This window comes from Oryctolagus cuniculus, chromosome 1 (genome assembly GCF_051225735.1).
Source record: "Oryctolagus cuniculus isolate XC-2025 breed Fujian yellow rabbit chromosome 1, ASM5122573v1, whole genome shotgun sequence".
Lineage (NCBI taxonomy): Eukaryota > Metazoa > Chordata > Mammalia > Lagomorpha > Leporidae > Oryctolagus > Oryctolagus cuniculus.
This window is the reverse complement of record NC_142867.1, coordinates 116,855,470-116,881,201: the sequence shown is the minus strand read 5'-3', so window position 1 is coordinate 116,881,201 and position 25,732 is coordinate 116,855,470. Positions and strand designations below refer to the sequence as shown.

The 25,732-nt window shown below is 38.6% G+C and overlaps 1 protein-coding gene across 10 annotated transcripts in view; it reads left to right on the top strand.

Annotated features, from left to right (window-relative positions):
- LOC100352376 (olfactory receptor 8B3-like) overlaps nucleotides 1-22,580 on the top strand; it is a 113,499-nt gene extending 90,919 nt beyond the window's left edge. The window contains exons 1-9 of one of the 10 annotated variants that reach the window (XM_089313796.1): nucleotides 12,444-12,588; nucleotides 13,522-13,587; nucleotides 13,673-13,724; nucleotides 13,858-13,921; nucleotides 14,154-14,193; nucleotides 19,849-19,908; nucleotides 20,216-20,317; nucleotides 20,882-21,032; nucleotides 21,579-22,580. In XM_089313796.1, coding sequence (XP_089169922.1) covers nucleotides 21,595-22,527 — 933 coding nt within the window. In that variant the 5' untranslated portion in view covers nucleotides 12,444-12,588; nucleotides 13,522-13,587; nucleotides 13,673-13,724; ... (4 more) ...; nucleotides 20,882-21,032; nucleotides 21,579-21,594 and the 3' untranslated portion in view covers nucleotides 22,528-22,580. Of the gene's footprint in view, nucleotides 1-12,443; nucleotides 12,589-12,657; nucleotides 13,170-13,521; nucleotides 13,588-13,672; nucleotides 13,725-13,857; nucleotides 13,922-14,153; nucleotides 14,194-16,065; nucleotides 16,203-19,848; nucleotides 19,909-20,215; nucleotides 20,318-20,881; nucleotides 21,033-21,578 lie in introns of those variants that run through there. The other 9 variants (XM_089313804.1, XM_089313786.1, XM_089313787.1 and 6 more) reach the window with 9 other exon arrangements.
- The last annotated feature ends 3,152 nt before the right edge of the window (nucleotides 22,581-25,732 follow it).

The following is a 25,732-nucleotide window of genomic DNA, read 5'->3' as shown; positions in this document are numbered from 1 at the left end:
TTGCTCAACAGTCGAGAAAAGAGTTGTTCAAAAATCATCACTTATCAAAATATCAATTTCACTTCTATAGACTACCTTTTAGATATTCTGTTAATTACCATATCAGGGAGAACATATGGTGTATATTTTTGGGGGACTGGCTTATTTCACTAAGTCTAATGGCTTCCTGTTGCATCCATTTTGTTGCAAACATCAGGATTTCATTTTTCTTTTTTTGTTTTTAAAGATTTATTTTACTTGAAATCAGAGTGAAATGGAAAGAAAGGAGAGGCAGCAGGAGAGAGAGGTCTTCCATCTTCTGGTTCACTCCCCAGTTGGCTGCAACAGCTGGAGCTGCACCTATCCGAAGCCAGGAGCCAGGAGCTTCTTCCAGGTCTCCCACATGAATACAAGGCTTGGGCTATCTCCTACTGCTTTCCCAGGCCACAGCACAGAGCTGGATAGGAGGTGGAGCAACTGGGACTCGAACCAGAACCCACATGGGATGCCGGCACTGCAGGTAGTGGTTTTACCTGCTATGCCACAGCACCAGCCCCTCCTTTTCCTTTGCCACTGTGTAGTTCCATGCTGTACATATCCCATAATTTCTGTATCCAATCTTCAGTTGATGGAGATCCAGGTTGATTCCATATCTTAGCTATTGTGAATTGAGGTGCAATAATCAAGGGGTAAAGACAACTCTTTCATACACTGATTTCATTTCTTTTGGGTAAATTCCCAGCAGTCAGATGACTGGGTCATATGGTAGGTTTATTTTCAGATTTCTGAGGTATCTCCATACTACCTCCCATAGTGCTGTAAACACTTTACATTCCCAACAATCGTGGCTTTCCCCCCACATCCACACCAGCATTTGTTGTCTGTTGATTTCTGTATGAAAGCCATTCTAACTTGGGTGAGGTGAAACCTCACTGTGGCTTTGATTTGGATTTCCCTGATGGCTAGCAATCCTGAGCATTGTTCTCAGGTTTCTGTTGTGCACCTGAATTTCCTCTTTGAAAAATGCCTGTTTAAGTCCTTTACTCATTTCTTAACTGGATTGGTTGTCCTGCTGTGTTGAGTTTCTTGAACTCTTTATGGATTCTGTTTATTAGTTCTTTATCAATTTCATAGTTTGTCAATATTTTCCCACATTATGTCAATTATCTCACTGTGGCTTTGATTGGCATTTCCCTGATGGCTATTGTTCCTGAGTCTATTTTCATGTGTCTGTCGGCTATTTAAATTTCTTCTCTTGAAAAATGTCTGTTCAAGTCCTTTGTCCATCTCTTAATCAGATTGTTTGTTTTGTTGGTGTTGACTTTCTTGAACTCTTTATAGATTCTGGATATTAATACTTAATCAGGTGCATAGTTTTCAAATATTTTCTCCCATTGTCAGTTGCCTCTTCACTTTGCTGAGTGTTTCTTTTGCAGTGCAGGAACCTCTCAGTTTGATGTATCCCATAAATCTCCAACACTGTTTTCAGTTTTCCTGATTTCTTCTTTTTTTTTTTTTTTTTGGTCTGACTGTATAATTTCCAGTGATTTGTCTTCTAACTCAGATATTCTTTCTTCTGCCTCCTCAAGGTGGGTGACCAACTACCAGTGTGCACACAGACTGAACATGTGTCAGAGGACCCAGACCCCAGGGGCTAGGCTTTTATATGTCTTAGGTGGACTAGGGTGGGGTTGAGGGAGGGGGGCCAGTAGGCAGGGGTGAATTCCTTCATACAGGTCCTTCTGTTTTGGCTAGCCAGCTTCCAAGCTTGGGGAAGAATGCAGGGGTTGTGTGGAACACAGTAAGGTGTGAGACTGAATTGGGATTCAGGGACAAGGGATAATTTCTGATTTTATCTATCTTTTGGGTAATGAGCAAGAATGGCTAAGGCTTTCTTCCTTGTCCCATCGGCCCCAGTACTCCAGTTAAAAGATGCAGACGGGCTGAATGGTTTAGAAAACAAACCCCATCTATTTGCTGCCTACGAGAAATACATCTTGCCAACAGATACCTGCACACTGAAAGCGAGAGGATGGAAAGAAGATATCCCATGCATGTAATTCATTCATGTACTAAGTACAGTCAATTTGTCTCTGTGTTCTTGTATTTTAGTTTCTTTCAAATAACCATTACATGTATAATTTACTACATTTGTATCATGTTTTTTAGAATTTTTAATTGATATTGTTTTGCAGTTATAAACAAAAAGGTAAAGGTAGTTTTAGAATGCTTTGAAATGATCCTGTTCATCACCTGTATTCATTGGGAAGAATAAAATGGAGAGGAAAGAGGAAGAGTCTCATCTTTCTATCTATCTTCAATCTCTTTCTTTATGTGAACCAGTCTTTGAAAGAACTTCTGTCAAAATTCTCTTATCTCATGATACTCTAGAACTCAAGTGCTTCCCAGTGGGACACAAAAGGAAATGAGAGAAACACAAAATAATTACAAAAATGTACACCCACCATATTGTAATTTATATTACTCTCTGCACTTGTTAAAATTAGATAGACAGGCTGGATTAATAGGCTGATCCTCCGCCTGTGGCACCAGCACACCGGGTTCTAGTCCGGTCGGGGCACCGGATTCTGTCCCAGTGGCTCCTCTTCCAGTCCAGCTCTCTGCTGTGGCCCAGGGGTGCAGTGGAGGATGGCCTGGGTCCTTGGGCCCTGCACCTGCATGGGAGACCAAGAGAGGGACCTGGCTCCTGGCTTTGGATCAGTGCAGTGTGCTGGCCATAGTGGCCACTGGGGAGTGTACCAACAGAAAAGGAGGACCTTTCTCTCTTTCTCTCTCACTGTCCACTCTGCCTGTCAAAAAAATTAGATTAACCTAATAGAAGTTCTTAGCATGATTTAAAATATTTGCTCTTGAATGTTCTTTTGGATTATTCTATAGAAAAAATTTGTTTTCTTTTATGTAATTCAAATCTTGTGTGAGTCAAAAGTCTCCATCAGAGGGCGCTTTTTGCCTAGATTATTTCTGAAATACTTGAAGGCAAAAATGTCCTCTCTGTGACAGGGAGCCTATTAGACAATATACCCATATTCCTCATCTAATACAGAGAGGAAGCTTAGATATATTTCTGAAATGATAGTAATATTTTTACATTTAAATTATGTTTTATAGTAAGTGGAATTTGTAAGAACACTTTCTCTTGCAGACCTAGTTTCCCGTTTACACTTCGTAATGACTTGTTCTTTAAACTTTGTAGTGAATTTATAAACTAGTAATTTCTTTTTTTAACTGAATAATTATTTTATTTTATTGGATTATTTTAGGTGCTATTTTAAATATCTGTAAGTATGTACTAGTCAAAAACATTTCTTTCTTCCAAGATTTAATATTTAGTAAATATACAATTGGTATTTCATTTATACAATTTTTTTTATTTAGTAAATATAATTTTTCAAAGTACAATTAATGGATTACAATGGCTTCCCCCCCATAATTTCCCTCCCACTCACATCCCTCCCATCTCCCGCTCCCTCTCCTATTCCATTCACATCAAGATTCATTTTCAATTATCTTTATATACAGAAAATCAATTCAGTATATATTAAGGAAAGATTTCATCAGTTTGCACCCACACAGAAACACAAAGTGTGAAATACTGTTTCAGTATTAGTTATAGCATTACTTCACATTGGACAACACATTAAGGACAGATCCCACATGAGGAGTAAGTACACAGTGACTCCTGTTGTTGACTTAACAATTTGACACTCTTGTTTATGGCGTCAGTAATCTCCCTAGGCTCTAGTCATGAGTTGCCAAAGCAATGGAAACCTTTTGAGTTCGCCGACTTTGATCTTATTCCAACAGGGTCATAGTCAAAGTGGAAGTTCTCTCCTCCCTTCAGAGAAAAGTACCTCCTTATTTGATGGCCCCGTTCTTTCTACTGGGATCTCACTTGCAGAGATCTTCCATTTAGGTCTTCTTTTTTTTTTTTTTTTTTTTTTTCCAGGGTGTCTTGGCTTTCCATGCCTAAAATACTCTCATGGGCTCTTCAGCCATATCCGAATGCCTTAAGGGCTGATTCTGAGGCCAGGGTGCTATTTAGGACATCTGCCATTCTGTGAGTCTACTGTGTATCCCGCTTCCCATGATGGATTGTTCGCTCCCTTTTTGATTCTATCAGCTTAAACTAGTAATTTCTTAGAGGCAAAAAAAGTGCTACGCTAGACTCACTCAGCTAGTTTTGACAGAGAATTCATGATGTGCCATGTAGAGAAAAAATTCAAGGCAAAGTGGTAATTATTAATTATATGCATTGAGGTTAGACATTCCACCAGAAAAATTCACAACTTTTAATAACTTTGAAAACAGGCTTTAGACTCTCTTCGGGGGCATCCTTATACCCATCCTATCTCCACATCTTGAAAAAAAGTTTGATTAGAGACAATAAATAATCAAACTGAACTCATGGTATATTAAGACATCATAACCTGGAGCTAGCAAAGTGACACAGTGAGTTAAGCCACCACTTGCTACACTAGGAATTCTGGATCTGAGTGCTGTTTCCATCCCAGCTGTTCTGCTTCCAAAACAGCTCCCTGTTAATGTGTCAAGAAAGGTAGCAGAAGTTTGCCTAAATACTTGGGCCCCTGATGCTCATGTAGGTGACCTGAATGGAGCTCTGCACCCTGGCTTCAGCCAGGCCCAGGCCAAGCTGTTATGACCATCTGAAGAGTGATCCAGTGGATGGAAGCTCTCTGTCCCTCTCAACGATGCTCTGCTTTTCAGATGAATAAATGCATAAATAAATCTTAAGAGATAATAATCTGGCCGTGTTTCCACTTAGCCTCTGAGTAAAGATGGAGAAGTAGAAAGAGGGCCTCTAATCCTTGACTTAGCACCAGGAAGAAAGGAGCAGTCATGACAGAATTAATATGACTTTTATTCTTCTACATCAATTACATCAGAGATGTAAGTTATAGTGTTTGTAGTTCAGAGAAGAACATAGAAGGCAAAAGGAAGACAGATATTGATAATACGAGTTTTGATTGTAGATGCAACACACAAGAACATTAATATAGAAAGTCCTTGATCTTCAATAGTTCAGCTTAATAATATTTGAACCATGATAATGAGAAAGCAATACATGTGGAGCAGAGACCCAAGTTCTGAATTTTGAATTTTGTTCTTTTCCTGGGTTAATGATACGTGCAGAGAAACCCAACTGTTGGTGTATGCTGCAAGAGTTCTGAGGATATTTAAGGCAGACTCAACTAAGCAATGATGTCTTTATTGACCTAAGCAATGAATTTGTGAAACAAATGCCCATCCGTGTTCCCGAAGTATCTTTCCTAAAAGCAGATGGTTGAGCATTTACCATATATAGGCAATATTCTGACCATTTTTCTTACATGTTTTCTTCAAATCATCACAAAAACTAGTAAAAGAGATGCTGTTATTACTGTTCCCATTTTACAAAGAAGAACATGAGGTACAGAGAAACTAACTTACTCAAACTATTAAAGTTAGGAAGTATGGGTAGTAGGTGGGTTCAAACACACAGTTCCTCACTCCATAGTTACCAATTATTTTTCCTGTGATAAAAAGAAATTGAGGACCTCATTACTGAAATGTGACATTTAAGGAATCAGCAAGATACTCAGGTGGAAATATCCTTTAAGTATTTAGGAAGAAAAACTTTGGTAAAGATGCAAAACATGAAGTTGCTTCAGAAATATCCCAGGAGAGAGAACACCTAAAGTGAGTCACTGAAGTCCTTGAAAATTTTCAGATAAAGAGACAAGGAAGCAGGAAAGTAGATCCTAAGGGATATTTTCATTAAAGATGTGAGAAAAATGGAATTGGGATATAAAGAAAAAGCCACAATTTCCCTACAGTGCTGATGATGGTGGAAGATAATCCCTACAGGAAAAGTAAAATCCCTAAAGTGAAGTGAAAACCCAGAGTTAAATGTTGAATCCCTGAGGAAATAAAGACAGATCATGATCTGATGTGTAAATATAGTCCGCTCATTTTGCTTTTATACCTAGAATTTGTTTCCTGAGAAGGTAGTGAGCAAGGCTTAACCTTGCTTGTGATCAAGTAGGTTATGTTATTAAATTCATGTTGAATCTCCTAGTGTTTCATCAACTGGCAATTTCATAATAAAACAGGCTACTTATTTCTTCCTGCTACTTCATAGACTAAAAATTATAATTAAAATTGTGACTACCGGTTCAGAGATATTTCCAGGGTAATGCAAAAATAAGTCTATGGTGAATCTTCTTAGAATCTAAGCAAGCAGTCTCAAAGCCTGATATTGGCCTTTCCAGGGGTGAATAACAACAAAAAAAAATTGAAGATTTTTTTACCTGTGGAAGGTGAGTTTTAGATTATATCTAAATTAATTTGTTTCTATTTAACACCTGTATAGAGATACCAATGACATACAATTGTGTTCATGTGTATATTCTCCCCTAAAAGTGGGGTGCACGTGTGTATATGTGTGTGTCACGTTTTGATAAATATGTACATTGTGGAATGATAACATCAGTCAATTTAGTGAAGTATGTGTGTGTATTTCTGTGTGTGTGTATGTGTCTGTCATGGTTTGATAAATATATACATTGTGGAATGATCACATCAGTCAGTTTAGTTAAGATATCTATCACTACTAGACAGTTACTGTTTTGTGTGTGTTTTGGTGTGGGTATGCAGCGAAAAAATTACAGTATTATAGTGTCAGTTATTGTTACCATGCTATACATTAGATCTCCAGAAATTGTTCTTCTTTCATAATTAAACCTTTACTCATTAACTGACATCACCACACTTCCTCTCCCACTGACTGCTGGCAACCAACATCATAGTCTCTGACTATCTTAGATCCCACATGTACAGGAGATCATGGAAGATTTCCCTCTTGGTGTCTTTCATATTTGTTTAACATGAAGTCTTCATGTTTTGAGATGAAGTCTAGGGATTTAAGGTTTGCCATTCCTTCCATTCTGTGAAACACTAACAGTGAAATGAAACTGGTGCAAGAATCTGAAGGGGAGCAGAAAATGCTCAGAGAAATTAGTGGGCACGAGTTGTTACACATCCTCAATTAGTTTTCCTTTCCTTGTATGGAATTCAAATCCTTTCAGATGTGTAACTCTGATTCTGTTATCTTAGGGAGCAACTGACCTCTCAGAGACTATGGCTTCTTCTTCTTCTTCTTCTTCTTATTATTATTATTATTATTATTATTATTATTTTATTTTTGACAGAGAGTGGACAGTGAGAGAGACAGAGACAGAAAAGTCTTCCTTCACCGTTGGTTCACCCTCCAATGGCCACTGCGGCCGGCACGCTGATCCAAAACTGGGAGCCAGGTGCTTCTCCTGGTCTCCCATGCAGGTGCAGGGTCCAAGCACTTGGGCCATCCTCCACTGCACTCCCATGCCATAGCAGAGAGCTGGCCTGGAAGAGGGGCAACCGGGACAGAATCTGGTGCCCCGACCAGGACTAGAACCCGGTGTGCCGGCGCCTCAAAGTGGAGGATTAGCCTACTGAGCCACGGTGCCAGCCAGAGACGATGGCTTCTTAGTTTTGAACTACAATGTTCTTGGTGCCCACTCCACCTGAACCTAATCTACGTTAGAAGCAATGCCAGGTTCTTGATGACTCTGCCTTCAATTTTATTGGTGAGGAGAGGTCTGTTTTTTAAGATTTTTTATTTATTTATTTGACAGGTAGAGTTACAGACAGTGAGAGGGAGAGACAGAGAGAAAGGTCTTCCTTCCATTGGTTCACCCCCCAAATGGCGGCTATGGCCAGAGTATGCCAATCCGAAGCCAGGATCCAGGAGCTTCTTCTTGGTCTCCCATGCGGGTGCAGGCACCCAAGCACCTGGGCCACCCTCCACAGCCTTCCCGGGCCACAGCAGAGATCTGCACTGGAAGAGACGCAACCAGGACTGGAACCCGTTGCCCATATGGGATTCTGGTGCCGAAGGCGGAGGATTAGCCAAGTGAGCCACTGAGGAGAGGTCTTCAGTGAATGAAGAAATAATGAGAGGAGATTAGGACAACTATGTCCTGGTTCACCCTTCATCTTTATCCTTGAGTTTTCTAGCAGTCATATTTGTATAGGAAAGCACTAGCTTGCAGTCTGAAGGTTAACTTGGTGTTGTAGCCTGCTTTGTTTACCAGTTAAGACTCTTGGGGGTGGGGGTCACATTCTCTTGGTATCAGAGTAGTGGTAAACGCTGTCTATGAATACAAATTAGGCTAATCTCAGACATTCCTTGTGTGTATTTTACACTTCTTGGATACGGAGAGACAGAAAGAGATCTTCCATCCACTGGTTTACTCTCCAGATGGTCTTCATTGGGCAACATTGGAGCAGGCTGAAGCCAGGAGCCAGGAGCTTCATCCAGGTCTTCCATGTGGGTGTCAGCGACCAATCACTTGAGTCATCTTCCACCGCATTTCTCAGGCCATTAGTGGGGCACTGGATCATAAGTGGATCAGCTGGGAAACAAACTGGTGCCAGCAGGGGATGCCAGTATCACAAGTGGTGGCTTTACACTGTAGGACACAATGCCAGCCCTATTTTTGTTGTCTTCTAATATAATCTTTTTGTGTTTTGGTATTTCTGTGCACAGAAGGTTTCTGTAAATTGCTTTTGGGAGAATGGACATTTTGATGATATTGATTCTTCCAATCCATGAGCATGGAAGATTTTTCCATTTTTTGGTATCCTCTTCTTTTTCTTTCTTTAAGGTTTTGTAATTTTCATCGTAAAGATCTTTAACATCCTTGGTTAAGTTTATTCCAAGGTATTTGACTGTTTTTGTAGCTATTGTGAATGGGATTGATCTTAGCAGTTCTTTCTCATCCGTGGCATTGCTTGTGTATACAAAGGTTGTTGATTTTTGTGCATTGATTTTATATCCTGCTACTTTGCCAAACTCCTCTTTGAGTTCCAATAGTCTCTTAGTAGAGTTCTTTGCGTCCCCTAAATAAAGAATCATATCATCTGCAAAGAGGGATAGTTTGAGTTCTTCCTTCCCAATTTGTATCCATTTAATTTCTTTTTCTTGCCTAATAGCTCTGGCTAGAACTTCCAGAACTATATTGAATAGCAGTGGTGAGAGTGGGCATCCCTGTCTGGTACCAGATCTCAGTGGAAATGCTTCCAACTTTTCTCTATTCAATATGATGTTGGCCGTGGGTTTTTCATAAATTGCTTTGATTATATTGAGGAATGTTCCTTCCAAACCCAGTTTGCTTAGAGTTTTCATCATGGACGGGTGTTGTATTTTATCAAATGCTTTCTCTGCATCTATTGAGATAATCATATGGTTTTTCTTCTGCAGTCTGTTAATGTGGTGTATCACATTCATTGATTTGCGAATGTTGAACCATCCCTGCATACCAGGGATAAATCCCACTTGGTCTGGATGGATGATCTTTCTGATGTGCTGTTGAATTCTATTGGCCAGAATTTTATTGAGGATTTTTGCATCTATGTTCATCAGGGATATTGGCCTGTAATTCTCTTTCAATGCTACACCTTTTTCCAGCTTAGGAATTAAGGTGATGCTGGCTTCATAGAAAGAATTTGGGAGGATTCCATCTTTTTCTATTGTTCTGAATAGTTTGAGAAGAATTGGAGTTAGTTCTTCTTTAAATGTCTGGTAGAATTCAGCAGTGAATCCATCTGGTCCTGGGCTTTTCTTTGTTGGGAGGGCTTTTATTACTGTATCTATTTCTGTCTCAGTTATGGGTCTGTTTAGGTGTTCTATGTCTTCCTGGTTCAATTTAGGCAGGTTGCATGTGTCCAGGAATCTATCCATTTCTGATAGGTTTCCCTGTTTGCCGGCATACAGGTCCTTGTAGTAATTTCTGATGATTCTTTTTATTTCTGTGGTGTCAGTTGTTACGTTTCCTTTTTCATCTCTGATTTTATTGATTTGGGTCTTTTCTCTTCTTTTTTTTAGTTAGTTATGCCAATGGGGTGTCAATTTTGTTTATGTTTTCAAAAAACCAGCTCCTCGATTGGCTGATTTTTTGTAATTTTTTGATTCAATCCTGTTGATTTCTTCTCTGATTTTAATTATTTCTCTTCTCCTACTAGATTTGGGTCTGGTTTGCTGCAGATTTTCTAGATCCTTGAGATGAATTGAAAGCTCATTTATTTGGTGCCTTTCCAATTTCTTGATGTAGGCACCTATTGCTATAAACTTTCCTCTTAACACTGCGTTTGCTGTATCCCATAAGTTTTGGTATGTTGTGCTATTATCCTCATTTACTTCCAGAAAATTTTTGATTTCTCTTTTAATTTCTTCTATGACCCATTGTTCATTCAGGAGCATGTTGTTCAATCTCCATGTGTTTGCGTATGCTCTAGGGATTCCTGAGTTGCTAATTTCCAACTTCATTCCTCTATGGTCTAAGAAGCTGCATCGTATGATTCTAATTCTTTTGAATTTGCTGAGACTTGCTTTATGGCCTAGTATGTGGTCAATCCTAAAGAAGGTTCCATGTACTGCTGAGAAGAATGTAAATGCTTTCTGTGTAGGATGAAAAGTTCTGTAGATATCTGTTAGATCCATTTGGGCTATAGTGTCGTTTAAATCTACTGTCTGCTTGTTGATCTTCTGTCCTGTGGATCTGTCTATTTCTGAGAGTGGAGTATTGAAGTCCCCCAGTACTATTGTATTGGGGTCTAAGTCTCCCTTTAAGTCCGTTAAGAAATCTTTGAAATAAACCGGTGCCCTGTAATTAGGTGCATATACATTGATAATCATTATATCTTCCTGTTGAATTGATCCCTTAATCATTATAAGTGTCCCTCTTTGTCTCTCTTAACAGTTTTTGTGGTAAAGTTTATGTTGTCTGATATTAAGATGGCTACGCCCGCTCTTTTTTCATTTCTGTTGGCATGGTATATCTTTTTCCAGCCTTTCACTTTCAGTCTGTATGGTCTTTATTAGAAAAATGTGTTTCTTGTAAGCAGCAAATAGATGGGTTTTGTTCCTTAACCCAATCAGCCAATCGGTGTCATTTAACTGGACAGTTCAGGCCATTAATGTTCAATGTGACTATTTATAAGTAGTAGCTTTGCCCTGCCATTTGCCAAAGATATTTTCTGATATATGTTTTGAACTTCCTGTGATGTTTTGCTGTGAGATTTCCTTCATTTACCTTCTTTCATATTGATGACCGTGTTTCTGTGTTTCTGTGTGTAACACATCTTTAAGCATCTTTTGCAGGGCTGGACGAGTGGTGACAAATTCTTTCAATTTCTGTTTGTTGTGAAAGGTCTTTATTTCACCTTCATTCACAAATGAGAGCTTAGCAGGATATAATATTCTGGGCTGGCAGTTTTTCTCCCTTAGTACCTGGGCTATATCTCGCCATTCCCTCCTAGCTTGTAGGGTTTCTGTTGAGAAGTCAGCTGTGAGTCTGATTGGAGATCCTCTGAGAGTAATCTGACGTTTCTCTCTTGCACATTTTAGGATCTTTTCTTTATGTTTCACTGTGGTGAGTTTAATTACCACGTGTCGTGGTGAGGATCTCTTTTGGTCATGTTTATTAGGGGTTCTGTGAGCTTCCTGTACTAGGATGTCTCTGTCCTTCTCCAAACCTGAGAAATTTTCTGCTAATATCTCACTAAAAAGGCCTTCTAATCCTTTCTCCCTCTCCATGCCTTCAGGAACTCCTAGAACCCGAATATTGGGTTTTTTAATAGTATCCTGAAGATTCCCCATAATGTTTTTTAGATTCCTATTTCCTCTTCTTTTCTTTGGTCTGACTGTATCCTTTCCTGTTCTCTGTCTTCTAAGTCTGATATTCTCTCTTCTGCTTCACCCATTCTGTTTTTAAGGCTCTCTAATGTGTTTTTCATTTGATCTATTGAATTCTTCACTTCATTATGATTTCTCGTCACTATCACAGTTTCCTGTTGTACTAGTTGTTTCGTTTCATTTTGATTCCTCCTTAATATTTCATTTTCACGAGAGAGATTTTCTATCTTGTCCATTAAGGATTTCTGTAGTTTGAGAATTTGTTTTTGAGAACTTCTTAATGTTCTTATCAGTTTTCTGAGATCTGCTTCTTGCATTTCTTCTATCTCATCATGTTCATAATCTTGAATTGGGGTGTCTATTTCATTTGGGGGCGTCATAGTGTCTTCCTTGTTCTTGTTACCTCAGGTTTTGCATTTCTTTGGCATATTGGAGATATTCTTTGTTTTTTTTCTCGTTATACTGTGACTCTAGATTAAGAGGACTGTCTGCTTTTGATGGATCCTTAGAGGCTGTGATGGGTGTGGCCAGAGAGCTCTGGTTCTACAGGGTTAAGGGTGTGCCAAAGGTGATTCACCCTGATTGTTCTCTTGCTTGCTCTCACTCTCTCTCTCTCTCTCTCTCTCTTTTTTTTTTTTTTTTTGACTCAGTTGGGAAGTAATTCCACACAGCTGAGTAGAATTGAGAGTAGCTGATGTATGAAATCTGGTCCCTGTGGGTATTTGTTTGCTTACCAGAGTCAGGTTTTTCTGCTTGGCTAATGAGAGAAACCCACTTTACATATGCAAAATGGCGTGCACCACCTTTACTTGTGTAAAATGGCGCCTGCCCTTTGTCTTGCTCGGCTTTGTAAGGTGAGTGGAGAGGCTAAATGTCCGCACAGGTTCCCCTTATTTATTCGCTTTTTCTCTCCTCCAGCCAGCCTGGTGAACTTTTCCCAATGGGGTTTCAGGCCTCCTTCTCTGCAGGCTTTTTCTGCCTTTCCCTGCCAATGTCTCGGGTTACCAAGAGCTTTTTAGCTCACCTCCCCTTCCAGCGCTGGTGCGCAGACTCGCTGCTCTTCCAGGCCAGCTCTCTGCTTTGGCCCGGGAGTGCAGTGGAGGACAGCTCAAGTCCTTGGGTGCTGCGCCCACATGGGAGACCAGGAGAAGCACCTGGCTCCTGGCTTCAGATCAGCGCGCCAACCGCAGTGGCCATTGGGGAGTGAACCAGCGGAAAAGGAAGACATTACTCTCTCTCTCTCTCACTGTCCGCTCTGCCTGTCAGAAAAAAAAAAAAAAAAAAAAAAGCGTGCGCGTGAGAGAGAGAGAGCATTGCTTCTTTAGATATTGGCTGTGTACTGTTCCAAGATAACACATGAATTTTTCTGAGGATTATTGTTTCACTATTACTTTCTTCAGAAAAACAAATTGACAGCTCTATTTTGAAGGAAAAGGTGAGGACTGTTGGGGTATGAGCTGGCACATGATTAGCTTAGCTAGAGAGCTCATTTCTTTTTTTGCAGAAAATAAAAAGCAAAAACAGGAAGATTTTAAATGTTTTCAGTGGTTTTATTTGATGGAATAGATCCCTTAGTCATGATCTCAAGAAAAAACTGAGTAATAAATATGAGCTCCATGTATGACAAATAATCAAGGACAATCTAAACAGAATTTACATAAATGTCAAGTGGTAGCATGTCCTGAAGAATAATGTTCTTATCCTCCACTGTTCTAAAAGTGTTTGAACAGCGAGTACAAGGTAACTCTTGTAATCTAAACTACCTGTTCATTAATAATGTTTTGAAGATTTATAGCTGCCTGATTTGTGAAGAACCATGAAATGAGAAGAAAGAAACTTCTATAGATAAAATAGTAAGTAGAAATTTTCTCTTGGGAGCAAAGATAATTTAAAAAGAATATTTGGTGAAGAAAACTAATTTTGACAATGTCTTTTTAGAAGAAGGATATTAGGATATAAACCCTTAAAGAAAACAAGGGAAAAACTTAAGGTACATTTTAAATATTTTTTAAAAACAAACTATAATTATATACATTATTTCACTCTTTTTGAATCTTCATTCAATGTTTTGGTATTGGGAAATTAGGTATAAATCCTTCTTTTTGGCTATCAATTTCTTTCAGGGTTGCAAGTTTGTGGGCATCCAGCTGTGTGTAGTAATACCTGCTGATTCTTTTCATTTCCATGGTATGTGTTATTACATTTCCTTTTTAATTTCTGTGCTTATTGATCTGAGTTTGCTCCCTCTTTTTTGTTGGTAAATGGAACAATTTTGTTTATTGTTTCAAAACAAAATACAGGTCTTCATTCACTGATCTTTGTAATATCCTGGGGTTTCAATTTTGTTTATTTCTTCTGTAATTTTAATTATTTATTTCCTCCTACTGATTATGACTTTGTTTTTTTGTTGTTTTTCTAGGTCCTTGAGATGCAATGGTAACTCATTCCAATTTCTTAATGTAGGTACCAATTACTATAAGCTTCCCTTTTAACACTGCGTTTGCCGTATCTCATAAGGTGTTTTTTTTTTTTTAATCTTCACTCATTTATAGAAATTCTTTTATTTCTGTTTTGATTTCTTCTATTACCCACTGATCATAGAGACCCACTGACCATAGAGACCCACTGACCCAGAGATCCTGAGTTGTTAATTTTCAGCATCATTTCATTGTGGTCAGGGGAGATGAATGGAATGATTTTGATTTTTTTGAATTTGCTCAGACTTGCTGTATGTGCTCATATATGGTCTGTTCTAGAGAAAGTCCTATGCACCGATGAGAAGAATGTGTCTTCTGCAACTTTGGGATGAAAACTTCAGTAGATATTAATTGGTTCCAATTGGTCCATATGATGATTAGCTCTGTGGTTTATTTATTTTTTGTGAGGTTGATCTGTCCATTGATGAAAATGGGATGTTGGTGTCCCCTGTTACTATTGTATTGACGTTTGTATCTCTCTTTAGATCCATTAACATTTCTTTTAAATAACCAGGTGCCCTGGCATTAGGTGTAAATATATTTATCAAAGTCCCATCTTCCTTTTGAATTAATTTCTTAATCATTACATAGTGTCTTGTTCTCTTTAACAATTTTTGTTTTAAAGTCTATTTGGTCTAATGTTAGGATGGCTACAGCTGCTCTGTTTTTACTTTTCATTAGCATGGAATATCTTTTTCCATCCTTTCACTTTTAATTTGCATGGATCTTTGTGGGTGAGGTGTGTTGCTTATAGGCAGCAAATAGATGTATCTTATCTATTTTTTTTATCCAGTGAGGCAGTCTGTATTGTGGGGAGCAACTCGGACTAGACTAAGTTACTGGAATTAAGACTTATTCTATGCATCTGCTCTCCCACAATATGGCGCTGAGAAGGGAGAAACAGCTTCTACACAGCTGCCTCCAGTTCAACCAATAAACTGTAGGACCTGCTCCTGATTGGAGGAGAGCAGCGTACTCGGCGTGTGGGTAGCAGAGTTGGGATTGGTGGAAGAGGATTATAAAGGAACACCTGTGCAGCCCCCGAGAGAGCCGGCCAGCGGTGTGCCGCTCCCCTGCGGAAGTGGGGAAAGTGGCCAGGGGGAACCGCCCTTCCACGGAGGTGGAAGGGATGGCAGCCAACCCGGGAAGAACCAGCAGCAAACCCAGGGAGGGCTGAGCAGACGAAAGAACAGCGCAGGGTCCTGTGTCGTTCCTCCATGAAGACGGGGAGCGACATGTATCTTTTAATTGGAGAATTTAGGCAATTTATATTCAAGATTAGTATTGATAAGTAATGATTTGGACCTTCCCTTTTTTAAAAAAAATTATTTATTTGAGGGGTAGGCTTATAGAGAGAGAGGGAGAGACAGAGAGAAACATCTCCCATTCACTGGTTCACTCCCCAAATGGTAGCCATGGCTAAAGCTGGGCCAGTCTGAAGCCAGATTCCTCCTGGATTCCCACCTGTATGTAGAGGGCCAAGCACTTGGGCCATTCTCCACTGCTTTCCCAGGCCATTAACAGAGAGCTGGATTGGAGGAGGAGCTGCTGGGACACAAACAAGTGCCCAAATAAAATGCTGGCACCTGAGATGGAGGCCTAGCCTAACATACCAAAGCACCAGCCCCTGGCCCTGTCATTTTTCCATAAATATTCCCATTGTTTACTTTTGATGTCCTTTGTACTTTTACTGAGAGGTTTTATGCCTTCACATTATTTCTTAGTGATGACTATGTTTCTGTGTTTCTCTGTGTTGCACATTCTTAAGCATCTTTTGTAAGACTGGTTTAGTGGTGACAAATTCTTTTAATTTTGTTTGTTAAGGAAGGTCTTTATTTTACTTCCATTCATAATTTAGAGTTTGCAGGATACAGTGTTATAGGTTGACAGCTTTTTCTCTTAAGACTTGGACTGTGCCTCTCCATTCTTTCCTTGCCTGGAGAGTTTCTGATGAGAAGTCAGCTGTGAGTCTAATTGGAGATCCTCTGAAGGTAATCTGGTGTTTCTCTTGTGAACATTTTAGAATCTTTTCTTTATGTTTTACTGTTGAAAGTTTGACTAAAGTTTGCCATGGTGACTATCTTTTCTGGTCATGTCTATTAGGATTTCTTCCTGTACGTAGATGTCTCTTTATTTCTCCAAATTAAGGAAGTTTTTAATAATTATTTCACTAAGCAGGCCTTCTAATCCATTGTGTCTTTCCATTATTTCAAGAACTGCTAAGACCCATGTGTTGGATCATTTGATAATATCCCCATAAATCTCCAACACTCTTTTTAATTTTTCCAATTTCTCCTCCCCCTCATTTTCATTCTTCTTCTTTTGTCTGACTGAAAAATTTCCAGATTTGTCTTCTATCTCATTTATTCTTTCTTTTCTCTCAACAGGTATGTTATTAAGGCTTTTCATTTCTAATACTTAATTTTCTATTTCTCTTCAAATTTTAACTTCGTGGGAAAATTTTTCATTCATGTTATGTATGAATTTCTTTAATTCATGGATTTGCTTCTGAGTAATCACATGATTAATCTGTTGAATTTCATTTCAAGCATTTCATCCATCTCTTCATTTTCACATTCTGATATTGAAGATGTTGCTGTGTTCCTTTGGTGGGCTCATGGTGTCTTCCTTATTCTTGTTTCTTGAATTTCTGTGTTTATTTTAGACATTTGTGGAGATGCTTGTTTTCTTTTCTTCTAATGGCTTTTATCTTTGAATTATGCCTCTGTGGCTTAGTGGAATGTCTGCTCTGTCTGGATACCCAGAGGTGTTGGTGAGCGTGGCCAGGAAACTCTGGTCAGTTCTCCAGGGTGGGGTGAGTATCCAGGGTGATACCCAAGTTGGGCGTGATGGATTTCTTGTTAACAGAAGGGGGAGTATGGTCATGTCTGTTTGCAAAATCTCACCCTCACCTCCTCTCCTTCATGGTGATCAATGCCTGGGTGTTAGCCCTCAGTTGGTGCCATACTCATGCATGTTTCTGCATGAACCACACAAAGGTCCTTGCAATCCTCAGCACGGATGCCCCTGCAATAACCTATCCCAGGCAATCAGGGATCTCTCACAGTGATTTCCAAAAGACCCAGGTGCACCTGGTGCCCTCTCATGCAGTCACAGGGTTCCCATAGTCTCAGCACACAGGGCTCCCATAGCCACAGGATGCAGAGGATCCACTCTACCCCACTAGCCTGTCCATCCACTGAGATGGTGATATGTTCCCAGTGCCAGTTGCCTTGGACGCTCTGCCTAGGCAGTTTGAGCCCTAGAGCTTGTCATATGTTGAGAGGCTGAGAGCACCTTACAGTCACATGTGGGTTTCCAGCCTCCTGTCAATCCTCCCAGCCAGACTCTGTCAATGGGAAGCACAGATGTTTCCCTCTGGTAAAATCCCTGGATCACATGCATGCAGAATAGCTGCTGGCTGTAGCCCTACTCCTTTCACAATCGAGCCTTCTCTCTGCTGCTTGTTGTGCACATGGGAGAGTCTCTGCAGCTGGCACTAATGTTGGAATGGTTCATTCTCCCTGTCTGTTGCTGTGTGCATGCACCCTAGCTACTGCTGGTGTCTCTACTGACAAGATAGCGTCTGTCCCCACCAGTTGCTGGGCACACAATCAAGATCTGCAACAGCTGTTATCTACTTATGTCCAGACTGGCACCTGCCTTCTCTCACCTGGTTGCTGGGAGCCTTTGTAGGGGTTATGGGAAGTGAGAAATATGCCCCTTTCTTTCCCTAGGTGAACAGGCAGCCTGTTCCCCTCAGAGCTATGGGCCAGACTCAAAGACAGTGTAGTCCTCTATGCCCTCCCTCTGGCTCTATCACCAGGGGCATGCGCCATGGCATTCTGAGCTCACCTTGCTCTCCATAGCTGGAGCTTTCTCCACTGGGCTGCTCGGTTTGTGTGCTGTGTCCATGCTCATTGCTGTGCACCTATAGCAGATCCACAGCGTCTTCTCCTTCCACGGGATCTTTACTGCAGTTTTCCCTCCAGCTCTCCCCTGAGAATGCAATATCTCCAGTTTTTTTTTTTTACTGTTTTTCCCTAGCCTAGGGCAATCTGTCCTTTCCTATTCTGCAATCTTGAAATCTCTGTATATAAAATAGTGTGATTTGATTTTTCTTTCCTGCTGTCTCTTTTGATAAAATTATTTTCTATAACAAATAAAGTTCTATTTAAATAAGAAAACAATGTGCATGTGTCTGTCATCTGGTACCCTTTGCAAGTACTGCAAATAACATCCCCTCCTAAAATGTTTCATCACTCTTTGAAAGGACAAAAGGGTAGATTTAACCAGTTCACTAATAATTCATTTGAAGAGGCCCAAGATACAAATGAAGAGTGCTCCATTTTCAGTAAATATAAACCTTTAAACTTAGTTCTACTTTCAAATTTTTGTGGGTAATTAACTTTACAAAATTTAAGTATGATTTATAAAATTAAAGTGATGATGTTTGAAACGAGACACTCGCTGATAGGACTGAACACGTCAGCTTTGGATTTCTATTAAAAAAGGCATAACCAACTTGGGTGGTTACTTTTTCTTTCTTTTAGTTTAAGTGAATAGAAAGTGTAACAATTCTACTTATTTCATATGTGTATTTTTCCCCCTATGATTTCTATGTCTGACCACCATTGATACTGTGTCCTATCATAACATTCAAAACATACTTAACACCAAAGGAAAGATGAAATGTTCACTACTGCCTCAAGTTTATAGTTAAATGTTAGAGAAAACTTCTGAATTCACTTTTCCTATTCTTTTCTATGGTGAGAAGAAATTGATAACCTCATTAAGGAAATGTCACATCTAAGGAAACAACAGTATACTCAGGCTTTTTTTTAACGACTTTTTCGTTTATTTGTAAGGCAGAGTTACAGAGAGTCAGAGGCAGAGAGAGGGAGAGCCTTCTTCCATCTGTTGGTTCACTCTCTGGCTGGCTGCAATGGCAGAAGCTGCATCAATCCAAAGCCAGGAGCCAGGAGCTTCTTCTGGGTCTCCCACATGGATGCAGGGGCCGAAGGACTTTGGCTGTCTTCTGCTGCTTTCCCAGGCCATAGAAGAGAGCTGGGTTGGAACTGGAGTAGCTGGGACTTGAACTAGTGCCCATATGCAATACCCGCATTGCAGGTGGTGGCTTTACTCCCTCTGCCACAGTGCTGGCCCCCACTACATATTTTTTTCAGTGCTTTGTTTGCTTACTTTTTATTGAATTATTTATTTAGTGGAGGGTTAATCTTATGGTTATAAAATAAACTGAAAGTATATCATTATAAATATTAAAAGAAAGTTTAAGAAAGGAAGGAAGAGGGAACTTGGGTGGTGGGAAGGGTAGGGTGGGAAGTTTCTCTATGCTCCCAAATCTGTATATATGAAGTACATGACATTTTTTCAACTTATATAAGTAAAAATTGTTTAAAAACTTCAAAATTGAATTTTCACCAGGCATTTAAAGGTAAAAACTTTAGCTGGTTGCAACACAAGAAAAGCCATTTTAGTAAAATCCTTGGTGAGACAACACTTCAAAATTTTTAGGTAAAGAAATGAAAAAGCAGGCAGAAACACCCCTAGGAATATTTTCATTAATGATGTAGGAAGAAAGGTGAAAAAAATCACAAACAATCCATTTCCCTACAGAGTGAAGATGATGGAGAGAATGTAATTTTGGATCTGCCATGGGAAAATACATTCCCTAAGGTGAAGCAAACATTGAGTAATATATTGGGTCTCTCATGAAAACACAGTCCCTTCATTTTCCTTTTGTACCTAGAATCTCTTCCCTGGGAGGAGAGTGAGAACGTCTTTAGCCTGCTCCTAACAAGGGCATCATGTTATTAGATTAGGTTGAATCTCCATGTATCTCATCAAGTGGTAACTGTCCCAATAGCACGGTTGTTTATTTTTCCCTGGCTTGAGAGGCCAAAATTATAATCAGGAATTGAGATAGAAGTTCAGAAAGATTTTCAGAAAATATGAAAAAATAACTCTATGTTGCATCCTCTAGGAATCAAAGGAAGCAAAGCCTCAGAGCCTGATATGGGCCATGTCAGGACCCCAGAGTGAATAACAACATTAAAGAAGCCTTAGCATTTTCTTCCTGTGGTGGGTGAGTTTTGGATTCTTTTTACGTTAATGCCTTCCTTGTTTCTTGACACTTTCATGGAGATATCACTGACACAAATTGTACATATAGGTACCTATTTATTTTACATATATATTTCTAAAATATAAGATAGATAACTTCATGTTTATATATATAGATATAATGTATATTTACATTGTGAAAGAATCACAGTGTTCAAGTTAATTAAATTATCCATCACCTCTTAGGAGATGGCTCTTTCATGAATTTGTGTCTGTACAAGTACTGAGAAAATTACTTTTCCAATGTATCTTCTTAGAAAATGTCAAATATAATAATATATTATTGTTAATTATGGATACACTGCTGTATTTTAGATATCAAGAAATTATTCATCTGCATAACTGAAACTTTACCAACCTATCTGATTCCCCCCTCACTGACCTCAGGCAACAAATATCCTACTCACAGCTTATATGAATTTGACTACAATAAATCCCTCATATGAGGGAGATTATGATGGATTTCTATTTCTGTATCTTGCATTTTAACTTTATATGATGTCTTCATTTTTTAAATTGAATGCAGGGATCTAAGAAGCACCATTTGGTTTCCATTTCCTGAAATTCTTACCTCCTGACTGTGCCAGATAATTCTCTTTGACAGAAGAGCAGAGACTATTCAGAGAAAATAGTGGCACGAGGCTTGCAATACCTTAATAGTAAACTCCCGTTAGATGGTAAGAGCCCTCACTCTTCTAGATTCATAACTCTTATTCTCTGACAGTAAGACAGTAACCAACCTCTCATAGACTCTGGTTCCCTAGTTAGAATTTATTTCAGGGACCCATTCTGGCTAATTCTATCTGCATTACTGGTAATACCAAATTGTTAATTTCTTTGATTGTATTGGTTGTGAAGGATCTTCAAGCAAATGACAAAATGGTGAGAGGAGAGAAGGACCACTTTGTGCAGGCCTGCCCTTCTTCATTTTTAACTCGTGACTTTTCCATATAAAACTGGTGTTAGAAACATGTTTGCATATGAAACTGGTGACTTTCTCTCACACAGGAGAGTGCATTGCTGTTTCACTTTGCTTTGCTTAAGTGTTAAGACTCCAATAAGGAGAAGGCCCATCACTTGGCAATAGGGTATTCGCAAAAGCAAACCCTATTGGCTCATGTTGGGGTAATCTCAGGCATTCTCAACATTGACCTTATACTTGCGTGAGAAAATACTGTTCAAAGAGTGGGGTTCTAAAGCAATTTTTTTCCTTGTGTCCACAGGTTCCCTTGGAGAAGAATGGCAATCACAAATGGCTCTCTGGTGACTGAATTCATCTTGGTGGGATTAACAGACCAGCCAGTTCTCCAGTGGCCCCTTTTCTTCCTGTTTCTGGTCACATATACAGTTACTGTGTTGGGAAATCTGGGCCTGATTATTCTAATTGTGCTGAATTCACACCTTCATACTCCTATGTACTTTTTTCTCTTTAATTTGTCCTTCATAGACCTCTGTTACTCCTCTGTCTTTACACCCAAAATGCTGCTGAACTTCGTATCAAAGAAGAATATTATCTCTTACATGGGATGTATGACCCAGCTCTTCTTTTTTTGCTTCTTTATTATCTCTGAATGCTATGTGCTGACATCAATGTCCTATGATCGCTATGTGGCCATTTGTAAGCCACTTTTATACAATATAACAATGTCCCAAAAAGTATGTGCCAACCTTATGCTTGGTTCATACTTGATGGCCTTTGCTGGCGCGATGGCCCACACTGGATGTATTCTCAGACTGACATTTTGTGATGCAAACACCATCAACCACTATTTCTGTGATCTGATTCCTTTACTTGAGCTCTCCTGCACCAGCACTTATGTCAATGAAGTAGAGATTTTCATCGTGGTGGGCATCAACATCATTGTGCCCAGCCTTACCATCTTTATATCTTATGGTTTCATTCTCTCCAACATCTTACACATCAGATCCACTGAGGGCAGATCCAAAGCCTTCAGCACCTGCAGTTCCCACATAGTTGCTGTTTCTCTGTTCTTTGGATCAGCTGCATTCATGTATCTCAAACCATCTTCTGCTGGGTCAATGGATGAGGGAAAAGTCTCTTCTGTTTTTTACACCACTGTGGTTCCTCTGATGAATCCACTAATCTACAGTTTGAGGAACAAAGATGTTAAAATTGCCTTGAAAAAAACACTGAGTAGGATAAAGTTTTAATTAGAAACACCATGTTTCTGTGTATGTTGTTGGAGCACAGAGAGACTGCATTACATTACACACTTTTAGGGCAGGTTTCATTTTCTCTTTATTATCCCATCAAAGGAAATTGTTCTCCTTTTTTGGCTTCAATTTTTTTATCTAACAGCTTTTGTTAGTTGCCTTGCCTTTTGCACCATTTTACCTGTTTATTAGTGGAGTTAAATAAAAAAAATTGTTTCTTTTCATTGTCAGTAGAACGTTTATTTATCTTCAAGAGTGCTGAATGTTTTGTAGCAAAGGCATCCCAGGTCGACATTACTCCATTGGTTCTTATCTACCACTTGCAATGATGCATAACTTCAACGACATGTTTCAACTTGTGTTTTCATCTCCACTGAGCTGGAATATGTTTCTCTCAGATGTTGGTCATTCACAAATATATACCTTTCTACATAGAACATCCAGTGGAACCCACGTTGCAGTTGTAAACAGTATGCATTAAAGTTCTTAGGGCAGAACTATTACATTTGGTATTGTATAGGTGACATGTAAGTACTATATTTTCAATATGGATTTATTGTACGGACAAGATATTGAAGCTCAGAGTCTTTAACAACATCTAGAGCTATTTAAAGACAAAGGTAAGAATAAACTGTTAATGTATCATTTCAAATGTTCCACACTTACAGTATTTTTTCTGTATACTTCATTATATAGATTTTATTTCACTAAATATGAAAGCATTCTACTTTGGAAGTTGGCTGTGTTTTTTTTTCTTGGAAGACACATGAATTTAACTAAAGATCTTCATTTTCTTCTTTGTAACTGGAAAAAATGATGATCTTTTTCATAATTATATTACAATTTTCATATCACTTTATTAATAAGACTATGATATCAAATGGGAACTTTTTAAAGAGCACAATATCTAATTTTACTGATTTATGTGCTTTATTTTTTCCTAAGAACTTTGATTACCTTTCTTATAATACATACAAGGAAAACCACAGAAATTCTGATTTTCACCTTGGAAGACCTGTGCACTTTTTACTTTTAATTTATTTATGAGAGAGAAGTAATTTCCAACATCTCAAAAAATACACTTTTTGAAAAACTTATGTATTTATTTGAAAGGCAGAAATACAGAGAGAGAGAGAGAGAGAGAGAGAGAGAGAGAGATTCTCTACTGCTGGTTCACACCCCAAACAGCCACAATGATTAGCGTTGGGCCAGGCTGGAGCAAGGAGCCAGAAGCCTCCTCCAGGTCTCCCTATTACTAACAGCTTACTTTACTATGTTTGTTTCAATCCATAATCACACTCCCCTTTGTTTTTCATCCTAACTCTCTGTGTCTCTCCCATCATTCCTAGTCTATAGTGATCAACATTCCATGTTCATATTGAGGCTTCTTTTGTAGCTTGCACCTCTGAGGAAGAACACACAGGACATCATGTTAAGGATGACTTTTTTTCTGAGTGAGAAAGGGAGGGCCTGTTAGGCTAGAAGGTCGGGAAACGCTGACTCAAGTAGCGATCTAAAAATTTTGCTCAAAATGTATTTTCAGTGTCTTTAAATTGCCGTAATAGGAATTTGGGAACAAATGAAACTCTTAGCCAGAACTTAAAGGCATATATAACCAGTAAACAAGAGTCTTGTACGTTGTGGATGGTCAATGATGATCTAAATAGCGTTTTAATCTCACTTTGACTCCTGTCCTAAGAGTCCTGTAGTTTTCTTCAATTGTACTGTGCAAAATGATTAAAAAATAACACTTGTCATCCAGGGCATCCACACATTAATATTGTTTGTAGAGTTACAGAGACTTCATTTGTGAAGAATCAGGAAGTTAGAGGAAACCAAATTCCCAACATAAAATAGTGACAAGAAATTAGGAAGACAAGTTTGAAATTCAGTGTGATGAGAAAATTAGAAATCCTTTTTACAATGATCCTAAAATCATAAAGATCATGGAATGCGATGGATGCATGAAGGGTTATAAATTAAAGTGAGAAATAAGGGCTATTTAGTATAAAGAGTGGTTAAGCCCAGAAGACAGGAAGATTTTGAAACAATGAAATCATTCATCTTTTTGCTGGCTCAAATTCTATTCCCACATGGGACTGAAGGCATTAATATCTCCTATGTAGACAGGGTGCAATGATAATCTGAAAGGAGCATATGGTGATTAAGACCAGTTGTGGTAACTTTTAACAATTGGATGTTAAGATATTATTCTTTTAAGAAAATAGGGAAATATGATTATTCTGAAAAATTTTAATGCAATACATAAAATTAAATATTTTTAAAAGTAACCATAAAATATACATTCTTTTACCATTGTTGTAATCTCCACCTAATCTTTAAGTATTGGGGATTTTAGAATAAGTTGTTCCCTTGCTCTTTTGATTATTTTTAGATATTCAGTGCTGCTGCAATCATGACTTAGGATTTGAAATGACCTCGTAGTCCCTACACAGTGGTTCCAAGATCAAATGCTTGGTATTTCATTCAATAAGTTTTATTTATGTAAAATTGTTTAACTTGGTTGGGGGAATCTTTTAGGTTTTCCTTTTGCTTCTTTTTCTACAGTTAATTTTTGTATCAAATAAAATTCTATTTGGGAAAACAAGATATGCATCATTTAGATCCTTTAAAGACATTGCAGGACTATATCATCTCATATTTCATCACTGTTTGAAGAGGTCAAAATTAGATTCAACTAGACCACTAAGCTTTCTTTTGAAGAGCTCCAAATACAAATGAAGACTGTTCTACAGTCAAAAAAGATAAACATTCTTTAAAATTATGTTCCATACTATCAATCTTTTTGGAAAATGAATTTAAAAAGCTCAAAAGCCATTTGTATAAGTTAAGGCGGCACCGTTTTAAAAGAGGCAATTCCGCAGATAAATAGTGAACTTAACTGTATTTGTTTCCAAAGGTGAGTAACCAAGTCTGGATTTTTATTTTTTAAATATACCAGCTAACAAATGCCTACAGGTAATGTAATAATTAAAAGTGATAATTATTCATCATTAAAAAGAAATATTTCTCTTATGGACAAGATCTAAGCTACAGAAGACTTTAATTATAAAGGAGAGCTAAAAACAGCACAACCCATTTATTTCACCTTTGCATCACAGTAACTCTCCAATGGGATACCCTGCAGTTCACTTACCTCCTTCCCTATATCCTAAACTACACATGGTAATGAGAGAGCAAG